Here is a 19616-nt window from a genome sequence, read left to right as displayed (position 1 = left end):
AAGACCTGTGTTCAAATCCCACCTTAGGCATTTACTAGATGTGCAGCATTGGGCAAGTTACTTAACCTCTCTCAAACTAGGTTTTCTCATCTCTAAAATCAGGAAAATAGTATCACTTACAAAGTTGTAGTGAGGATCAAATGAGACAATATTTGTAAAACACCGAAAACCTTAAAAAAAATATAAATGCTAGGTAGGAGGAACAGGAGTATATCATAGAAACAAGAAGAGAAAGAAGAAGATAAGAGATGATTGTTATCCAATGGTTACTAAAATAAGTAACAACATACACAAATAGGTATCATACCTAAGGTTGATCTAGGCAGAAGATTATCAGTGAATTATAATATGGCAATACGTGTTACATGCATTACAAGTTATTTGTACTTCATGCAATGGCTTCCAAAGTGGCATGGCATAGTTACATATTAAAAGACAAGAATGTTTTCCCCAAAACATCTGCTTACAACTTACATTTAAATAGAGCTTTATAATTAACAAAGTGCCTTCCCTCATAACAAATGAATGAATGAATGAATGAATGAATGAATGAATGAATGAATGAATAAACTATTAGGTAATTTCTTTGGACATGGCCAATGAGGGAATTTGTTTTGTTTGACTATATGTGTCTGTAATAATGGTTTTTTTCTTGTTTCCTCCACAAGGTGGAGGGAAGAGAGGGGAAAGAGAGAAAATGTAGATCTTTATTAAAATAGATACATAGATAGATAGAAAAAAAAGCTAAGAGATAAGGAACATAAAAACTACAACTAGCTCTGCAGATGAAAAAGTGAATGTGCAGAAAGTTGAAGTAACTTTTGACTTTGCTCAAAGAACTAATGAGGGATGAAGCCAGGATTCTAAGCCAGGAACCAGGATTCTGTGGACTCCACATCCAAGATGCTCTTCACTACATCATGGTAACAATAAGGTCAATTGCCCCATGCATACAAAAAGTAAAATGAATTAATATATCTTTTGTTGAATATTCCTTCTCACTCTTTGGAATGCTACTAATGAGTACCTAAATATATTTAAATGGTAGCAGGAAAACCAAAGCACATATACTAAAATGCCAGCCCCTGAAAAATCAAATGTTAAACAGTCAAAAAACAATAATAATGAAAATAATGATAATAATAGCCTTAATACAGCACTTTATTGTTAGCAAAATCCTTTACAAATGTTAACTCATTTTATCCTCACAACATCCCTGGGAGATAGATACTAGTATTATGTCCATTTCATAGGTAAAGGAATCAAGGTCAAACAGAGCTTAAGTGACTTGCCCAGGGTCACACATGAATAAAACTGAAAATACCCAAATTCAGGCTGGGTCAGAGCTTGGTTGAACCAAGGGTTCAAAAGAATTATTCAACTTAAAGAAGCATGAAAGTTAGCACTCTCTCTTCAAAAAAAAAAAGCCAAAGGATATTTATTCAAATGTAAAGGAATATTTGAACTTGAAATTCCAAAAGTTCATTTGAAATTACAGCTTTTAGATAAAAGAAAACTGAGAGAAAGTATCTGAGCTGATAATAAAGATCCTAGCAAACACCTGAAAATGCTGAATGTTTCTTTTTCTCTATGTCCTATGCCTAGTAGTGCTGAAATGTTAGGAAAAAAAATCAGAAAAAACAATTCACTAAACACAAGCCCAAAATACAATGTAATAAAATCCACATTAGTCAAGGAAGAAAATTTACTTACTGTCCTGGTTACGTGACCAGATACATCAGAGTTGTTAGACTGTGAAATGAAAAAGAAAAATAATACAATCAATCCAACTACATTGTAATACTTATTCTTCAAGTTTTACAGTAGCTCTTCTCCCATACAAAAATAAAGAAAAGGAGATATCGTTTTTGTTACGAGGCAAAAGTGTATGAATTTGTGACATTTTCTTGGGTGTCAGTTTTCTCCACTACAATAGGAAGGCTTTGGATTAGAAGGTCTCTAAAGTTTCTGCTAGATGTAAAGTTCTATAAAGAAGAAATCATCAATTTGACTAATTTGATAAGATATTCCTTTCCACAGTGAACTCATGGCTGCAGCTTTAACAAACTGGAAGACCAATAGAATCACCAAGGACACAGAGAACAGCTAGTAGATAGGCGGAGTGTTGGATTTACACTCAAGAAGACCTGCCTTAGGCTGCTACTCAAGGTCTTTGGTGATATATGGCTTAACCTACTTTTTTTATGTCTACTCTGCTTACTTTCCATTAGCCCTTCTCAAACAAGGTATCCCAGGCTAGTCACCATTATGCAAACATGGCTACGCTGGCCTATCGTACCTTTGTTTATAATGATCCCTCCATTTTGCCTACCACATGCACACAAGTGTCCTTCTAGTCTGTCAAAACTCTCAATCCTATAAAACTGTACAAATCCTCTACAAACCAATCCCTGATTCCTCCAAATGGGAGCGACATTCTCCTATTTATTTTCTCACAACACTTTGTCCTTCCAACACATCTCATTTTGCTTTATGTAATATTTATTCATGTACATATATTATCTCCCCTACTATAATGTAAGTTCATCAAGGAAAGAGTCTACCTCTTTTTTTAAATTTATTTTTATTTTCTAAAGTGCCCAAATCAGTGACTTGGAATGCCAATTGCTCAATAAATCTATTTAATGCAATTATAATATTCCAAAAATCAAACACAAAAATATTAGGAGTTTTATGTTGATTTGAGCTCTAGTACCATATGGTATAAGGAAGTCAAAACCCATATTTTACTCACACAACCCCCCCAAAAAAAGAACAAAATGAAAATATTATCAGAGTGAGGGAAGGCTCATGCTTTAAATAAATCTCATGTTTTAAGTGCCTCACTATACTTAAAAGCTAAGCTTCTTTAGATAAACCAGCAGCCATTTTGTGAAGGTATAGGAAGCTGACTCTTGAGAAGTGAGGAGCCATGCAATGCCCAAAGCTAGGTGCTCAAATCACTTAAAAGAGCTTTTAGTGCTTGTTGTAGGACATGGAACAGATGAGGAATTAATCAAACAGATTAGCAGAGAAGCAGGTAGGATCCACACACAGATCAAATACACAAAGAATAAAGTCCTACCCTATAAATCCACAGCTTCTGTCAGGAGACCTCAGAGCACCAAATAAAATGTTGAGAAACTGAGTTTCTCAGAAAAGGAATGGATCTCTTTCAGAAGGAGCTCTTCACCAATATCGCTTTCTCTCTGGATTTAGCAAACACATGTCTCATCTTAGAACAGCACAGAAGCAGTAAAAGAAAGTTCAGCTCTGCATGGGTAAATGTGGAAAGCTTCCCAGGGTGACTGTGGCCAGTTTTAAGTGCAACACGAAGGTTGGGAACAAGTTTGAAACTCTATAAAGGTTAACACTCAAGTCTTTGCAGAAAATACAATGTTTGCCCAAGGCTAAGAGTACCAGCCTCTGCCAAGACTCTGGATTATGGAGATTAGGGCTCTGCTGATAGACTGACATGACCAGGAACTACAACGCCACAGTGTTCACAAGACTGTACATTTGAATACAAAGCCAATAGGACTTAATTAACACAAATGTAACATTCAATTTTTATAAAGTTGAACTGCGTGATGGCTAGGTTAGTGACACACCTCACTGACAAAGCTTTTTGTATTATCCTCAGAAAAGCTCCTTCTAATGAAAAGAAGGTAAAATGTACTTGTGGTATGTTCACTGTTCATTTGAGCAAGTAAAATACATAGACTTGCTTGATGACTTTCAGTTTGGACACATGTGCTGCATTCACACGGCCAAATCAGATAGCAGCCTGGATACCGGCCTCTTTTTTTCCCCATAGTGGCTTCTTCTAATCTATCATGACATTGAACATTAACTAGAGACAAAGTTGAATCTGAAATCTTTGGGGCATTTCTGAACATAGGAGTAAGGTAAAAGAGCATAATCTACACATGTATCTACCTGGAATAAAAGGGTTCTGCCCCCTTCCCCAGATCCCATGTAAATCTACTTGGAAGGTCTTTTTACAGATTAAAAAACCCTATAGAAACCCTATAGAAATGAAATGTCCAAGTGCATCATCTGATCACAATAAGCTACCCTGGCAAACAATCAAAAGAGCCCAATACTGTTGAATCAGAAATATTATTCTGACACCAAACAGGGTTCTAGACTACATACATAGGGTCAAATAGGGCCAAACAGGGCAGAGCTTTGAGTCTGGGGGCCAACAGAGGGCAGAAGCAGCCTTACTTGGAAGCTTAAAAACTGACAGTGGCCTGTCAAGACAGAGAAGAAGAGGGTCTATAAATGTTAGGTTCATGCAAAGGAGAGTTCAACACCAAGGGTAACAAGACTGAAGCACCAGATCAGTGAGACAGATGAAAATAAAGGCAAGGCATAAGTCAAATATTCCACGTAGACATACAGAAAGAAAACAGAGCACTTATTAAGCACTTATGTGCCAGGCACTAAAAAATGCCAAATCTCAAGAGTTGGATGTGACGTGAGAGGCTCCCTTATCCAACTCACTGATATCTGAAGAGTATATCCTTTATAATCTCCCTGACAAGTGAATATCCAATTTCCACTTGAAGACTTCTGGTAAGGGGGAACCTACTATTCTAAAGGCAAGCCATTTCACTTTTATACAACTCCAATAGTCAAGATTTTATACAACTCCAATAACCAAGAAAGGCTCTCTCTCTCTCTCTCTCTCTCTCTCTCTCTCTCTTTCTCTCTCTCGTTAAAATCTGCAACTTCTATTCATTGTCCTCTGGGACCAAGCAAAACAAAGCTTATCATTCTGACTCGAGGGTTTTTCAAATATTTGAAGACAGCTATCATGTAACCCTCTTTCACCTCCAACTTCTCCTGTTATCCAAGCTAAATATCTCTAGACTACAAGCTCCATGAACACAACAGCAGTCTTACTTGAATATTTTTTTATCTATCCAAGGAACACCTCACAGAGTTCACAAGGTCACAGAACTGTATCTGCAATTCTCTAGAAATTAGAAATTCTCTAGTACAGCTCACTCACTCATTTTATAGATTAGGAAACTGAATCCCCAAGAAATTAACTATTTGCCTAAGATGACATAAGGGGGTAAATATGAGTTTTGAACCTCTTTCTGACTGCAAATTAGGTCCACCATGATGACTCAGTTCTCTGCAAACAGGAGGCCATCATTTAACAAATGTGCACTAAAGTTGCATTGAATTTTGAATCTGAGGCTATTTTGACCAGGTATGACCAGGTAAGGACAAGTGAAGCTTAATTAAGGGTCAGAAACAAGTCCAGACAAACAGCCAAGTAAAGCAAGGAAACAAATTATACCCTGATTAGCTTTTTATGGGCCTGACATCTTTAGCCCAATAGTGTGGCGTGGTAACCATGATCCCCTTGGATTCTTAAAGGATTGCTGAGTTATTAGAAGCTTAGCTCTTCTCCTTTGTACCTGGGTAAAAGGTAAGCTCCCTGAAGGCACTGACTGTGGTTTTTTTTAAATGTTCGGATCTACAGTCCCACATTTAGAAATGTGCACATGGCAGCCAACCGATATTTATTAAAAGGAGTTATAACCTGACAATTGGTCAAACATACAACAAACACACATCCTGTTATGTATTAATAAACATCTGCAATGATTTCCTCCAAATTCCAATCTGGTTATTTAGTATCACTGTGATGTTTTTGGAAACAGGAAATTTAAATCACAAAATGTTTAAATTTTTTTTGTTGTTGTTGCTCTTCAGTCTCGTGTTTGACTCTGTGACCCCATTTGGGGTTTTCTTGGCCAAGACACTGGAGTGGTTTGTCATTTCCTTCTCCAGCTCATTTTAGAGATAAGGAACTAAGGCCAACAGGGTTAAGTGACTTGCCCAGGGTCACACAGCTAGGAAGTGTCTGAGGCCAGATTTGAACTCACAAAGATAAGTTTTCCCGACTTCAGGCATTCTATTCACCGTGCCACCTAGCTGCCAAATTTCTATTAATTCCTTGCACAAAGATAAGTCTTCTTGACTTCCTGACTTCAAGCATTCTATGTCTATATCCATCGTGCCACTTAGCTGCCAAATTTCTATTAATTTCTTACACAAAGATAAGTCTTCCTGACTTCAAGCATTCTATGTCTATATCCATTGTGCCACTTAGCAGCCAAATTTCTATTAATTTCTTGCCAAAAGTCAAATAGTAAGGCAGTGAAATAGGGGTGAGCAGGATAATTTATATCCCAGATTTTGCTTTTCTGTGTTAATTACAGAGGTCTAGAGTTGATCATCTAAGAATGAAAATAAAAATTCATTCAAATAATCAACTAGAGTACTCTGGTTATTTGTATAGTTTATAGGTACTTTGAAGTTAGTAAAATTAAGCAAAGTTCTATTGACACTTATTTCCCTGAAATTACTGGTTCCAAAGCATGTAATTAGAGTAGAGAGAGACCACAGGGAACAGAATAATTCTGCCATCATATACTACTAAGTAACACCACAGAAGGCTTATGTTTTCACTGGCCGAGGTCCTCCACCCAATAGCATGGGTATCAGTGTAAATCAAGAGTTCATTTAACTGTGGCACTCACATGAAAGACAAAAAATATATCAACTAAATCTGGGCTTTTGTATTCATAAGTCCATCATTAACCTGCACTAGCATAACTGAAAAATATCAGAAATATTATTGATGTAAAATAATTATTCATGAGACCAAAAAACCCCCCAAAATCCAGTTCTTTTTGGAGGGGGCACATGTTGGGGTGAGAGGATTAGAGAAACAACTGCACCATACTGTCCTCTGATGACCTTGCTATTCATACACTATTTGCCCAATCAAGGCCACATGTCTCATACCAAAGTAAATATTTCACATCTATTATTAACCCAACTTAATCAAAAGACATTTGTTGAGTATGTATTATGCGCAGTACCAAACAAGCTGGGAAACATACACAGTTTGTGTAAAATATGGTCCGAATCCTCAAGGAGCTTATAATCTAGTAGGAGGTAAGACATACAATCACGTGATTATAGTACAAAACTAACACACGGCAAGTGCATAAAAATTTAAAGCTGATCTACTGGAAAGCGTACTCACTCGGGAGGCAGAAATCTTGGATTCCAATTCTACTTTTGCGACCTTGGGTAATTCACCTACCTACCTGGGTCTCAATTTCTCATTTTTGAAAAGAAAATCGTAAACTAGCTAGACTTTGAGGTCCCTTCCAACTCCAGATCTACGGTCCCATTAGTATGTTATGACAGGCCCTTGTGGGGTAAGGAGTGGAGGGAGATCCTCTGACCCTGTCCCCTCTTTGGTGCAGGCCCTCATTGCCTCAGCTTGAACTATTGTAATAGCATGCTGGCGGGTCTGCCTGCCTCAGGTCCCTCCCCACTCCAATCCTTCTTCCAGTCAGCCACTAAAATGATTTTCCTAAAGCTTAGGTCCTATTCATGTCACTTCTCTACTCAATAAACTCCATTGGTTTCCTATTGCCTCCAGGATCGATACAAAACGCTTGTTTGGCATTCAAAGCCCTTCATAACCTAGCCCCCTCTTATCTTTCCCAGTCTTTTTCCACCTTACTCCCTGATATGTACTTGTTGATCCGGTGACCCTGGCCACCTGGCAGCTGTACCATTAAAAGACTCCATCTCTCAGTTATGGGCATTCTCTCTGGACGTCCCCCCTCCTATGCTCCAGCTACTGATCTCCCTGATTTCCTTTGTCTCACCTTAAACCTCACCTTCTACAGGAAGCCTTCTTCAACCTCCCTTAATTGCAGTGCCTTCCCTCTGTTAATTATTCCCATTTATCCTGTTTATAGCTTGTCTGTATATATTTGCTTACATGTTGTCTCCCTCTTTAGATGGTAAGCTTCCTGAGTGCAGGGACTGTCTTTCACCTCTTTTTGTATCCCCAGTACTCAGCACATTTTATGGCACATGGCTGGTACTTAATAAGTATTTTTTAATGGATTGATCATTATTAATTCAAAAGATCAGGGAAAACTACATGAAGGAGGTCATATTTAAGCTACATTTTAAAGTATGGGTAAGATTATAATGAAAACAGAGGTAAGGGAGGTAAGACAGTTTGGGGCACTGGGAAGCAACATGAGCAAAAAGGAAGACTCGTAAGGGGTTTTCAGGGGTTCAGTCCAGTTGGAGTGTAGAATGAAGCAATACAAAATAGGTAAAGCTCTAAAAAGGAAGCATGGTGCTATATGACAGAGGGCCTTAAATGCCCAACCAGAGTTTGATTTTTATCATAGGCCACTGAAGGGAAGCCATTGAACAATCTTGTTAGACTGACAAAGTCAAGATCTGTGCAACATAATGACAGAAAGGAAAAAAAAAAAAAACAAACGAGAGGAAGAATATGGTTAAAGAAAAATTGAATAACACTTTCTATCTTTACAGTATTTCTCTCCTAAGGGCTATTGTTTTTCTTCTTGGTCTTAGAATTCATGCAAAACAATGAAGGACTAAAGAAGCTGAACACCTTCCCTTGATTCAAGGAACATTTTCTACCAATTTGAGCTTTCCAACAAGTGGTTTGGTTCCCTTGTTAGGAAGAAAATTCCTCCTACCTGGAGGTCTTCAAACAGAGCCGGAACAAACATTTTTCTGGGATGATCTGGAAGGGATTTCAGTGTAGAAACTGACTGGACCAGATCATTTCAAAGATCTCTTCCAGTCTTACTATTCTGTCTTTCTCTATAGAATGAAACATTTGATCCTAGCTCTAATCATCTCAAACATACGTTTTATTTGTCAAATAGAATTTATGGTTTGTACATGGACCAGCAAAAACCCATGTGGAACTGGAGAAAAACAAGTCAAAAAATGGGCTTTATTTGGTCGATTTGGTCAAAAATATCAAGCACTTTATTGTAATTGCTGTTGCTGCTACTATTCCTGCTGTTGTTGCTACTACTACTACTACTATTACTACTATTACCAATATTACCACCACCACCACCACTATTGGCAACAAGGCCCAGCACAGAGAATATCATACAGGGAGGTCAGGAGACTTGATTTTGACTGTAGACTACAACATTTATTAGCAGTGTGACTGACTATGGGTAAATCACTGAATGCCTCTGTGCTATAGTGCAAAATGGAGATTAATATATATTTTGAACAGGTATATTCACATGCTTTGTGTTAGTATTTGTATTTTTATTGACACAGGATAAAAATGGTGACTCTGAATTCTTTAGTTTCTACAATATGAAACTTCATTATGTGCTTAGCAGAATTATACTAATTATATACAGACCAGATGAGCTGCTCCAGAAGAGACATTAAGAAGTTTCTAAAGAGTAGTTCACTTGCTTTACAGAGAGATCCAATGATTAGTTAGAACTTAAAACAAAAATGAGACAACCTCAGGCTTCTTTGACAAAGGGGAGCTTGAACACCAAAGCAAATGATTCCTATTATGCAGATACCTCCTAATTGGTTCAGCTTGATGAAAGAAAAAGTTTGGAAACTCCCAAATGCAGTTTTCTGAGTGCTGGAAGGAAGAAATATGACTAACAGTTAGCAAATGTCAGCAGAGAATTAAGGAAAATGTATTATTTCATTCCTTAGAAAAACATTTTTGAGTGCCTATTATGTGGGAGGCTCACTGTTAGGCAATGTGAGAGGTACAAGAATGATTAATGCAGTTCAGAAGAGGAAATAAGAGACAGGCACAAAAATTTGTGATGCCAAGTAGGATATACTGAAGTCTTAAAGGAGAAATGTGAGCAAAATTCTACGGCAAGACTTCATGAAAATGGTATGTGAGTGTGGTCTTAAAGGAATTTTTACAGGCATGGATTGGAAAGATAGTATTCCAGAAAGGGACAGTAACCATGAGAAAAGGGCAAAAAAAAAAAAAAAAAAAGGCTGTAAACTTCAGTATGCTATTTAGCAAGCAGTACAGAGTATATAGAGGGTAGGCAAAGTTAAGGCTAGAAAGAAAAGTAAAATATTGGGTGCCCTTAAATGTGCATCTGAGAAGTTTGGCTTTTAAGCCTTACACAATGCAAAGCTTCTAAGCAGAAGAATGACATGATGAAAGCTGTGTCTTAGGAAGATTATTAATGAGGAAGAAGTATAGAGGATAGATTGGGCAGAAGAGAAGACAAAATACTGGGAAGCAATTCAGGAAGCTGCTGTTGCAATCTAGGGGAAATGGAAAGAGGAAAAGGATGAGAGCAATTTAGACAACAGAATTCATTAGATTAACTCAATAAGTGATGGGTATATGGGGGTGGAAGGAGGGAAGAGTCAAAGATGACCCTAAGATTTCAATGCTAAGCATATGTCTAGGACTGAAATGTCACCAACAGTGAAATCAGAATTAGGAGCTGGTTTGGGAGTTTACATAAAAATAGAGTATATTTATATAGCATGTTGCTATATACAAATTGGCTTGACATATTATTGCATTTGAAGAAGAAATTGAATTTGAAATTGGGCATGTTAATTTCCAAGTGCAACCCAGCAAAATATCAGCAAATGCTGATAGAGCAAAAAAAAATATTTAGGAAAGAAAGATGGAGATGGAGAAGTAGTGCCCAGGAGAGAGGTCAATTCTTTCCTTGGAGGTAATTTTGAAGAAGTGATCATTGAAGCCATGAGAGTAGATAGGATCACCAGGAATACAGTATAGAAGAAGACTGAAGAACCAAACACAGAGCCTTGAAACCAACAGAATGAGTCTTAAATCATCCTTCAGAATGAAAAGGCAATCAACAGATGAATAAGTAAATGCTTTTCTCTAAAAGTCCTGAAGTCTTGTTGATTTTATGTATATTAGGATCTATTTTTACCAAACAGAAGTCAGTATCATTCTGAAAAAGAAATATCTGGCTAAGGGACTTCATAATACTCTACTAAAGACTAATGTGTACCTCAGAAAAGGATGTTCAACTAAACATGATTTGAAAATTTCTGGTCAGGCCCCTACTGCTAAATTCTTAAATGTTAGAATAGTTGATTGTGCTATAAGAAATGATGAACAGGCTGACTTCAGAAAAACCTGGAAAGACTTGTATGGTCTGATGCTGAGTGAAGTGAGCAGAACCAAGAGAATGTTGTACATGATAACAGCCACGTTGTGTGATGACTAACATTGATAAACTTAACCCTTCCTGGCAATATAAGGATCTAAGATATCTGCAGAGGCCTTGTGATGGAAAATGCTATCCACACCCAAAGAAAGAACTATGGAAGCCGAATTGTTATTTTTTTTTCTCTTCTGTTGAGTTTTGTTTCCTCTTTCTGATGGTTCCTCCTATTGGTTTTAATTTCTACTTACAACATCACTAATGTGAAAATATGTTTAATATGAATGTAAATGTATAGCCTATATCAGATTATGCAACGTCTTGGGGAGGGTGGTGTGGAGGAAGGGGGAGAAAAATTTCAAACTCAAAAGCATATGGAAGTGATTATTGATAAATCAAAATAAATTAATAAAAAAAAGATGTTACCGGAAAAAAAAAGAAATTACCTGTTCATATCTTTTGATGATTTATCAATTGGGTAATGACATGTATCCTTATAGATTTTACAAAGTTATTACATTTTTGAGATATGAGACCTTCATCTGAGAAACTGTCAATAAAATTCTTCCCCCCCCCAAAAAAAAGAATAGTTGAGAGTAATTCTTAATCATCAACTTAAATAAGCCAAACCTACTATCATATTTAAATTATAACACCCAAACTCTGAAAATGGTGTTGGCTAGTACTGGTGGGAAAAAAAAATGGTCTGGACTAAAATACATAGAAGCAGGGGGGAAAAAATTATAAGGCAACTACAATCATGTAAATGAAAACAACCCTTAGAGAGACAACAGAACTTTAATTATCTGTAATGATCCATCTCACACTACAGAATAGATGAGGAAACATAACTTCTCTACTCTTCATAGACAGATGAGGAAATAGGGAAGCAGAGGAATCCATACCTGGTCAGATTCAATTGCCATGCTAGTAGATTTTGCTACTAAAATATGCCAAACACATAAATCGACTTAAATAGCTGTATTTCACAACCTCTCTCAGGAACCCAATCCAGCAGTTTGTATACCTTTCAGTCACAACACTTTTCCTTATGACTGAATTTCTCCTGTAATCACACTGACGATTTTTTTCCCCAGTCCAAAGTAGAAATGGCAAACATCTGTTCCCCATCTCCCATTAATAATGCTTCATACACTTCAAAAATCCGTAGTTCAGTTCAACATTTATTGCCAATCAGTCTAATCATCTCTAGGGTAATCACAATTCCTCAAACTTTTCCTCCGCAAGTCACATTTTCCATCTTTTTAATCATTCCTGTGGCTCTTCTTTGAATTCTCTCCAATTTTTTTCATATCCTTAAGAACCAATTCCAAAATTTAAGAGGCTCTAATAAGAGCCTGTTGTTGTTGTTCAGTCATGTCAGACTCTTCTGGATCCCATTTGGGCTTTTCTTGGCAAAGATATTGGAAAGGTTTGCCATTTCCTTCTCCAGTTCATCTTACAGATGAGGAAACTAAGGCAAACAGGGTTAAGTGACTTGTCCAGGGTCACATAGCTAGTAAGTGTCTGAGGCCAGATTTGAACTCATGAACATGAGTTCCCCTAATTCCAAGCCCAGGTATCTATCCACTGTACCACCTAGATTCCTTAATAAGAGCCTTACCAATGCTCATTAGAGGAGCAAAATGTTCTTCTAGTTCTTCCATTTTGTATGCTATTTCTAATTCATCACAGTATTATGTCTTTCTTTTCTAGTAATATTATATTCTTCCTTTAAAATCGCTCTCAGATTGACTCTCTTTCACTCCACTCCTGTTACCATCATCATATAGAATCCCATCACCTAACAATTCAATTCCAGTAAAAGTCTTCTATCTTACAAGCCTGACTCTCATCTTTCTCTATTAGAAGCTAATCTGCATACCAACATTTGACTAATCTTCCTCAAACAACTTTAAATCATTCTTTCACCATTCCAGATCCTACAATGGCTCAATTTAATTAAACATTTCTTAAGTGCTGACTAGATGCTGGCCAAATGGTCACCCTGGGCACCAAACGTCAGGCTACAAAGACAAAGATGAAAATAGTCTCTGACTTCAAAGAACTTAACCCTCTGCTGGGAGAAGGTCAGTACTGTCTACAACTTTAGGTCTAACTTAGAAGATAATACCTTTTCAGAGTTAGAAATGCTTTCAGAGGCTATACAGTTTATATTGGACCAAGAATATCTTCTGTAATGTCTACAAGTGATATCCCTGTTTTGGCTCAGAAAACCTCTAGTAATGAGGAATCAACACCAAGAAAGCCTGTTTCATTTCTAGATTACTCTATTAATAAGTTTTCTTTTACATTGAACTGAAACCTCACTTTGAGTAACTTCCATTAATTACTCTAGTGATCTTCTCCCTGGGTCCAAGTAGAACAAATCTAATCTTTCTTCTACGTAACAGACTTTCAAATGCTTGAAGGTAGCTAGTGCATTCCACATAAATTGTCCTTTCTACTGGCTCAAAGGCCAGCCAGCTAGGTGGCACAGTGGATAGAACGCTAGACTTTGGATCATGAAGACTCATCTTCCATGAGTTCAAATCCAGCCTCAGACACTTAGTAGTTGCATGACCCTGGGCAAGTCACTTAACCCTGCTTGCCTCAGTTCCTTATCTGTAAAATGAACAGGAGAAGGAAATGGCAAACCATTCCAGTATCTTTGCCAAAAACACCCTAAAATCTGGTTACAGAGACTAGGACTTAACAACAACAATGAATAGGCCCACCACCCACAGTTTCTTTACCCAATCCTCCTGGGGCATTATCTATAGTCCCCTCATCATCATCATCTCTCTCTTCTGCACTAGGTTCCAGCTTATCAGTGTCCTTCTTAAAAATGTAGTATAAAACACAATAATCTAAATATGTGATTAAGAAAGAATGCATCAAAAATAGAACCTCCATTATTCTGGTGACTAACATTTCTCTTAAGCTAGTCTAAGATCAAATTATCTCTTTTTTTGGCAAAATCACATACTTGACTCATGGTGAGTTTGCTTTCCTAAGATCTACCTCTGACCTGTAGTCTACTCATCTTGTAATTGTGATGTTGATTTTTCTACCCTAATTCAAAGCAAATGTACATTTATCTACGCTAAATTTTACCCCATGAGTCCATCGATTTAACTTGTCAAGAACTTTTATGGATTTTGATTTTGTCATCCAACATGCTCCAGATTCATGCTATCTGCAAATCTGACAAACATGTGACCTATTCATTCATCTAAATTATTAATAAAAATATCGAAAGAAAGAAGGCCAAAGATAGATGGATTTGGAGTAAAGGAAGACCTAAGTTCAAGCCTTGCCTTACACACTGAAAATCCCAAATGGGGTCACAAAAAGTCAGCACACAACTGAAGTGACTGAACAACAACAACCACCTTTAGACTCTTCACTTCCCAATCCACTCTTCATAAAACTGCTAAAGGAATACTCTTGGGGGGTAGCTAGGTGGTGCAGTGGATAAAGCTCCGGCCTTCAAGTCAGGAGGACCTGAGTTCAAATCTGACCTCATACACTTGACTCTTACTAGCTATGTGACCCTGGGCAAGTCACTTAACCCCGACTGCTTCACAAAAAAATAAATAAATGAATGAATGAATGAATGAATAAAGGAATAATAAAGGAAAAATAAATAATTATAATAAAGGAATAAAATAAATAAAGGAATCCTACCTCACAATTCTTAAGCACTAATCTTCTATATCCTAACTTCTTTTAGAGTTACATAGTTACATAGATGAATAAATTAAAGTCCCTTGAAACCAAAAATTCTATTTTTCATCTTTGTTTCCCAAGAGTTTTAGCATGGAACTCTGCCTATCATGGACTCATAATGACTGTTTAATTAAATTTCTTTCTATCTCTCAAAGTCCTAGGCACAAAATGTTGTGAAAATAATGGGCATTCAAAAAACAGATAGTGATGCTTGATTTATTCATTTCTTAATCACAGATAATCTTTAGGTCAGGAACCACAAGGAAATCGGGATGAAAGACACCAAGAATGTGCCCAACTTCTCAGGGTCCTAGGGCCCTAAATATGCCAGTTACCATAGGTGTTTGGGTAAGCTCCATAGTTATATACAGGCTAGTACAAATCATATTCCCATAAAAAAAGCAACTTGTATGTGGTGAAGCCATAGCTGTTAACTAAAACACGGATATCATGCTTTATTCTGAACCTCAGTTCTTTCATATCCCTATCCATTACCATAAGGGTTATAGCAGAGTGAGCCTGTTCCCCCAACAGCAGGGTCATACTGGACTTGGCCTAGAATAGAGTAATAAAAAAGAACTTATAACATGGAGCATGAAGACCTGGTTGAACAGGTTGTGGTGTATGATTGTGATGAAATACTGTTGTGCTATAAGAAACGATTAGCTCAATGATCTTAGAAAAAAACATGGACAGACCTGCCCAAAATAATGAAGAGTAAAATGAGCAGATCCAGGAGAGTACTGTGTACATTAATAGCATTAATGTTTTAAGAACAATTTTGAGCGACTAAGTCATTTTGACCATTTATTGTAAATAGCTACAAAGAACCTATGAGGAAAGACACTACCTGCATTCAGAAAAAGAACTGATAAATAGAAGTAAATATGGAATGATTTATATATACATATATATGTGTGTATGTATGTGTATACACATATATATATACACACAAATATATATACACATATATATATAAATTTATGTCTAGTGGTAGCCATTGGTGGAAGGAGCAGAGGGGAATAAAGGAAAAAAAAGAAGAAAAAAAAAGTTACATCATAACTTTATTATGTACGTAAAAAGAATAGCAAGTAGTATTTAATAGATTTTCAGTTTCATGTGAAATCATCTTTTTTTTCTATTCTACTATGTTATGGAAAGGCTTGTTTTATTTCTTAGGTTCAAAATAAAATAAACTTAAAAAAAAAAAGAAGATGATCTGGGTCCCAATTTGGCTGGAACCCTACTAGGGATCGATGACCTTGAGCAAATCACTTCCCACTTCCTCATCTGTGAAAATTCAATTCAATTCAACAAATACTTATAAAGATGTTTAAGACATTGTGCCAAGGCCTTTAGATGCAAAGGTTAAAAAACTAGTTTCCTTAAAAGAGATTACGCCTTTCTTAGATCCTATGAGGTGGTGGGTTGATAATGAGAGATATGTAGTATGGTGGGCAGAACACTGACTTGGGAGTCAGAAGGCCTAGGTTCAAATCCTTCCTGCCGCTCATTACTCGCTAATCTCAGGTAAATGACTTCACCTCAGTTTCCTCATCTACAAAAAGAGGGAGTTGGACTGAATGACTGTCAAGGCTCTTCTCATTTCCAGATCTCTGATGCAAGTATGATAACAAAGGGCTAGTAGAAAGGGAGAAGGGAGGGCAAGGTGCAAAGAGATATGCAAATAAGGTACACTGTAAGAATTTGAGAAAGAAAAGAATACATTCACCTGGGGACGGCAGGGAGGATTCATGGAATATATAGTGGAGTCTTACAGGAATAATAATGACATGCAAGAACTTGAATAGCACTTCAAGGTTTGCAAAGCACCTTATACATACTGCCTCATTTTATCTTCACAACAACCTCGGCAGGTAAGTCCTATTATTTTTCTCCATTTAAAATATGGGGAAACTGAGGTTGAAGGAAGTAAAATGACTAGCCCAGGGTCAGAGAAGCAAGTAAGAGTCTCAGTCAGGGTTTGCACTTAGGCCTTCTTCACTCCAAATCCAGTGCTCTATCCACTCTGCATTCTGAACATTTTATATTAGGATAAAAAACTGGATAATGATACATGTACTGCCTATTTTGTAATATTTTACAAAAATGCAAAGGCATTAGGTAAATACTGGTTACTACAACTATATTAATTTACAAGTAGAATTTTGGTTTTCTCTTTCAAGATGTCATTAGCAAACTTCATCAACCTACTCCCTATCTCATTATTCTGATCACTGGGGGGAGGGAATTGGCACTGCAGGAATCACAAGACTTCCAGAAGAGCTCCACTGACCGTGCCCACTCACATTATTCCTGAAATCTTCAAGTGTGACATTGCAACAATTTGTAGCCTCCTCTCCCCCCAAGTAAAGGGCCCTACAGCCATGCCTACGAAGGTATATAGGGCATCAATTCTATTCAAAATGGTAAAACCCAATGAGGAATATTAAAAGCTTTTTATATGATATCCTCCAAAATATAGCACTGCCAATTGCACAGCTCTTTGGAATCATTAGCACAAATTTGGAAAGTCAAAGGTACTTCTCTGATCAAACTTTCTCTCTCTCTCTCTCTCTCTCTCTCTCTCTGCCCTCCAGCTGTGTTCTTCAGAGGTCAAACAGGTAATTCTGATTTTAACTGGCAAAGAGCAGGCTCTCTCACAATCTAACCTGTGACATCAGGAAGCTGGCAACTGGTTGTCCTTCAATAAACAGAAGCCTGCAACCCTCTAAGCCCATTTGCGTGATGAATGAGCAGCTTTTAGGACTGTCCAATTTTTTTTTTTTTTCCCAGCTGCCTGTTCACAGCTTAGGAGTCGAGAACCAGGGGGGTGTGGCCTGTACTCTCTTCTGAGGAAAACAACACCTGTCTTGTTCTTGAAACCATAAACCTGGTCACTGCCCCAAGCCCATACAGTGCCTCTACTTACTTCTTGGTATTGATTGGTTCAGAACAATGTCACATTTCTTTCCTTTCTGATTCATATGATTACACTTAAGCATAAAACATATCCTTATAAAAATGGAATGGAAAAAAATCAATCCTAACTTAAAAATAACAGAAAATCTAATTACAGAGAAATTTCCAGGATATAGCAAATATAAAACCATAAGAAACAATAAAGGGAAAAGGATCGCTGGGTCTTAAGAGAGGTGGCCTGGTGCAGTGGATGGTGCTAAACTTGAAGTCAGGAAGACTTGAGTTCAAATCCTGCATCAGACACTTAAAAGCTATGAGCAAGTGACAATGTCCCAGAGCCTCAGTTTCCTCAGTTGTAAAGAGAATAGGTTTGAAGATCTGACCTACAAAGTCTCCCTTCCAATTCTAAATCTCTGATCTCATGAAAGATTTTCTAATCCAGTGTATTCATGTCTGCAAATAACTGAAGAGGGACAGTTTTTGTAAATAATCATTAATGGTGCCTTTTAAGTTACTTTTCAGTTGTATCAGACTCTTCATGACCCCTTTGAAGCCTTCCTGGCAAAGATACTGAAGTAGTTTGCCGTTTCTTTCTTCCAGCCCATTTTATTGATGAAGAAATTGAAGTAAACAGGGTTAAGTGACTTACCCAGGGTCACAGAGCTAGTGCCTGAGGCTGGATTTGGACTCCAGGCCCAGTATGCTACCCACTAAACCACCTAGCTGCCCCTGCCTTTTATCCACAAGTGCTTAATATTTTTGAATGACTGTAAAAAGCTCATAATTACATAACATTTCAGATTATCAAGTGCTTTTTCATGACAGTTCTGTGAAATAAGCCACATACAAGCACTATGATGCCCATTTTACAGATTATAGTATTTGGAAATTAAAGAACTTTAGTGGTAATCTTGTCTAGCCTCTTCATTTCACAAGAAGGAGAAACTGAGGCTCACAGTGGAATGTACAGGGTCAGCCAACTAGTAGAAAGCATGACCCAGAATAAATCTCATGACTTCTGAATTTCAATCTTGCTTCAAATACTAGCTACACAATAGTAGGTAAGTTACTTACACTTTCTTAGTCTCAGCTTCTTCTTCCAGAAAAATGAAGACGATAACAGTATCTACCTCATGGGGTTGTTATGAGGATCAAATAAGACAGATAATGTATGTAAAATGTATTGTAAATCTGAAAGTCTATATAAATGTTAGCTAAGCACAGTAGACTTTCAATGACTGTCACCTACAATGTGACATCTTGGAAGTCCCTGACTAACAGGAAACTATAGAACTAAGAAGGATAATAGGGAAAGAACTGAAGAGAGGTATGTCCACCTCCCAAAATCCTAAAGCTGTTTTGAAATAACATCACAGAATAACTGAAAGAATGAGCCAACTTAAAATGGTAGATTTAATATGACAGTTGTGTTGTCTTTTACTTTTTTTTTTGTTATATTGACCATCTCTGTAACTGAAAGAGTTCAACCACCAAGCTATGATCAGAAAAACTAAAAGTCCAGTAAAACTTCACTTTCCCTGTGAAAACCCCCCCTAACATTTTCTATTCTTTGACCTCTCCCCTATGGAAAGTTAAAAATGTACATTCGCTGCCAGTTTAAGTAGGCTAAGGGTGGGATGAAGAGAAATGTTTACTTATTCAAAGATAATACAATCATCTCCCTAGTTTTTTCTTTTTTTTTTAAAGGCCATCTGGAGTTTTTGTATCTGGAAAAGAAGAAAACATGAAGAATTTTTCTTTCAAAATCCTATAGCCTCACACTCCTAAATAATTTAGTCAAAATATTGGATCAAAAAAATATAATCAAAAACCCATGAAAGTCTCAGGAAGGTGGGATCATCACCGCTAACCATTCTTCATTCCATCTATGAAATCAAGACCTCCTCCATGTTC

General features: G+C 37.1%; 1 protein-coding gene across 4 annotated transcripts in view; it reads right to left on the bottom strand.

Moving 5' to 3' along the window:
- TNS3 (tensin 3) overlaps positions 1-19616 on the bottom strand; it is a 511123-nt gene that overhangs the window by 215757 nt on the left and 275750 nt on the right. For 3 of the 4 annotated variants that reach the window (XM_027836865.1, XM_027836868.1, XM_027836866.1), the window contains exon 5: positions 1714-1752. The exons of the other annotated variant lie outside the window; for it this stretch is intronic. In XM_027836865.1, coding sequence (XP_027692666.1) covers positions 1714-1752 — 39 coding nt within the window. The remainder of the gene's footprint in view (positions 1-1713; positions 1753-19616) is intronic. 4 annotated transcript variants of the gene reach the window in all.

This window comes from Vombatus ursinus, unplaced genomic scaffold, assembly GCF_900497805.2.
Source record: "Vombatus ursinus unplaced genomic scaffold, bare-nosed wombat genome assembly UNPS02014820.1, whole genome shotgun sequence".
NCBI lineage: Eukaryota > Metazoa > Chordata > Mammalia > Diprotodontia > Vombatidae > Vombatus > Vombatus ursinus.
The sequence above is the reverse complement of the archived record's forward strand: the minus strand, read 5'-3'. Positions and strand labels throughout refer to the sequence as shown.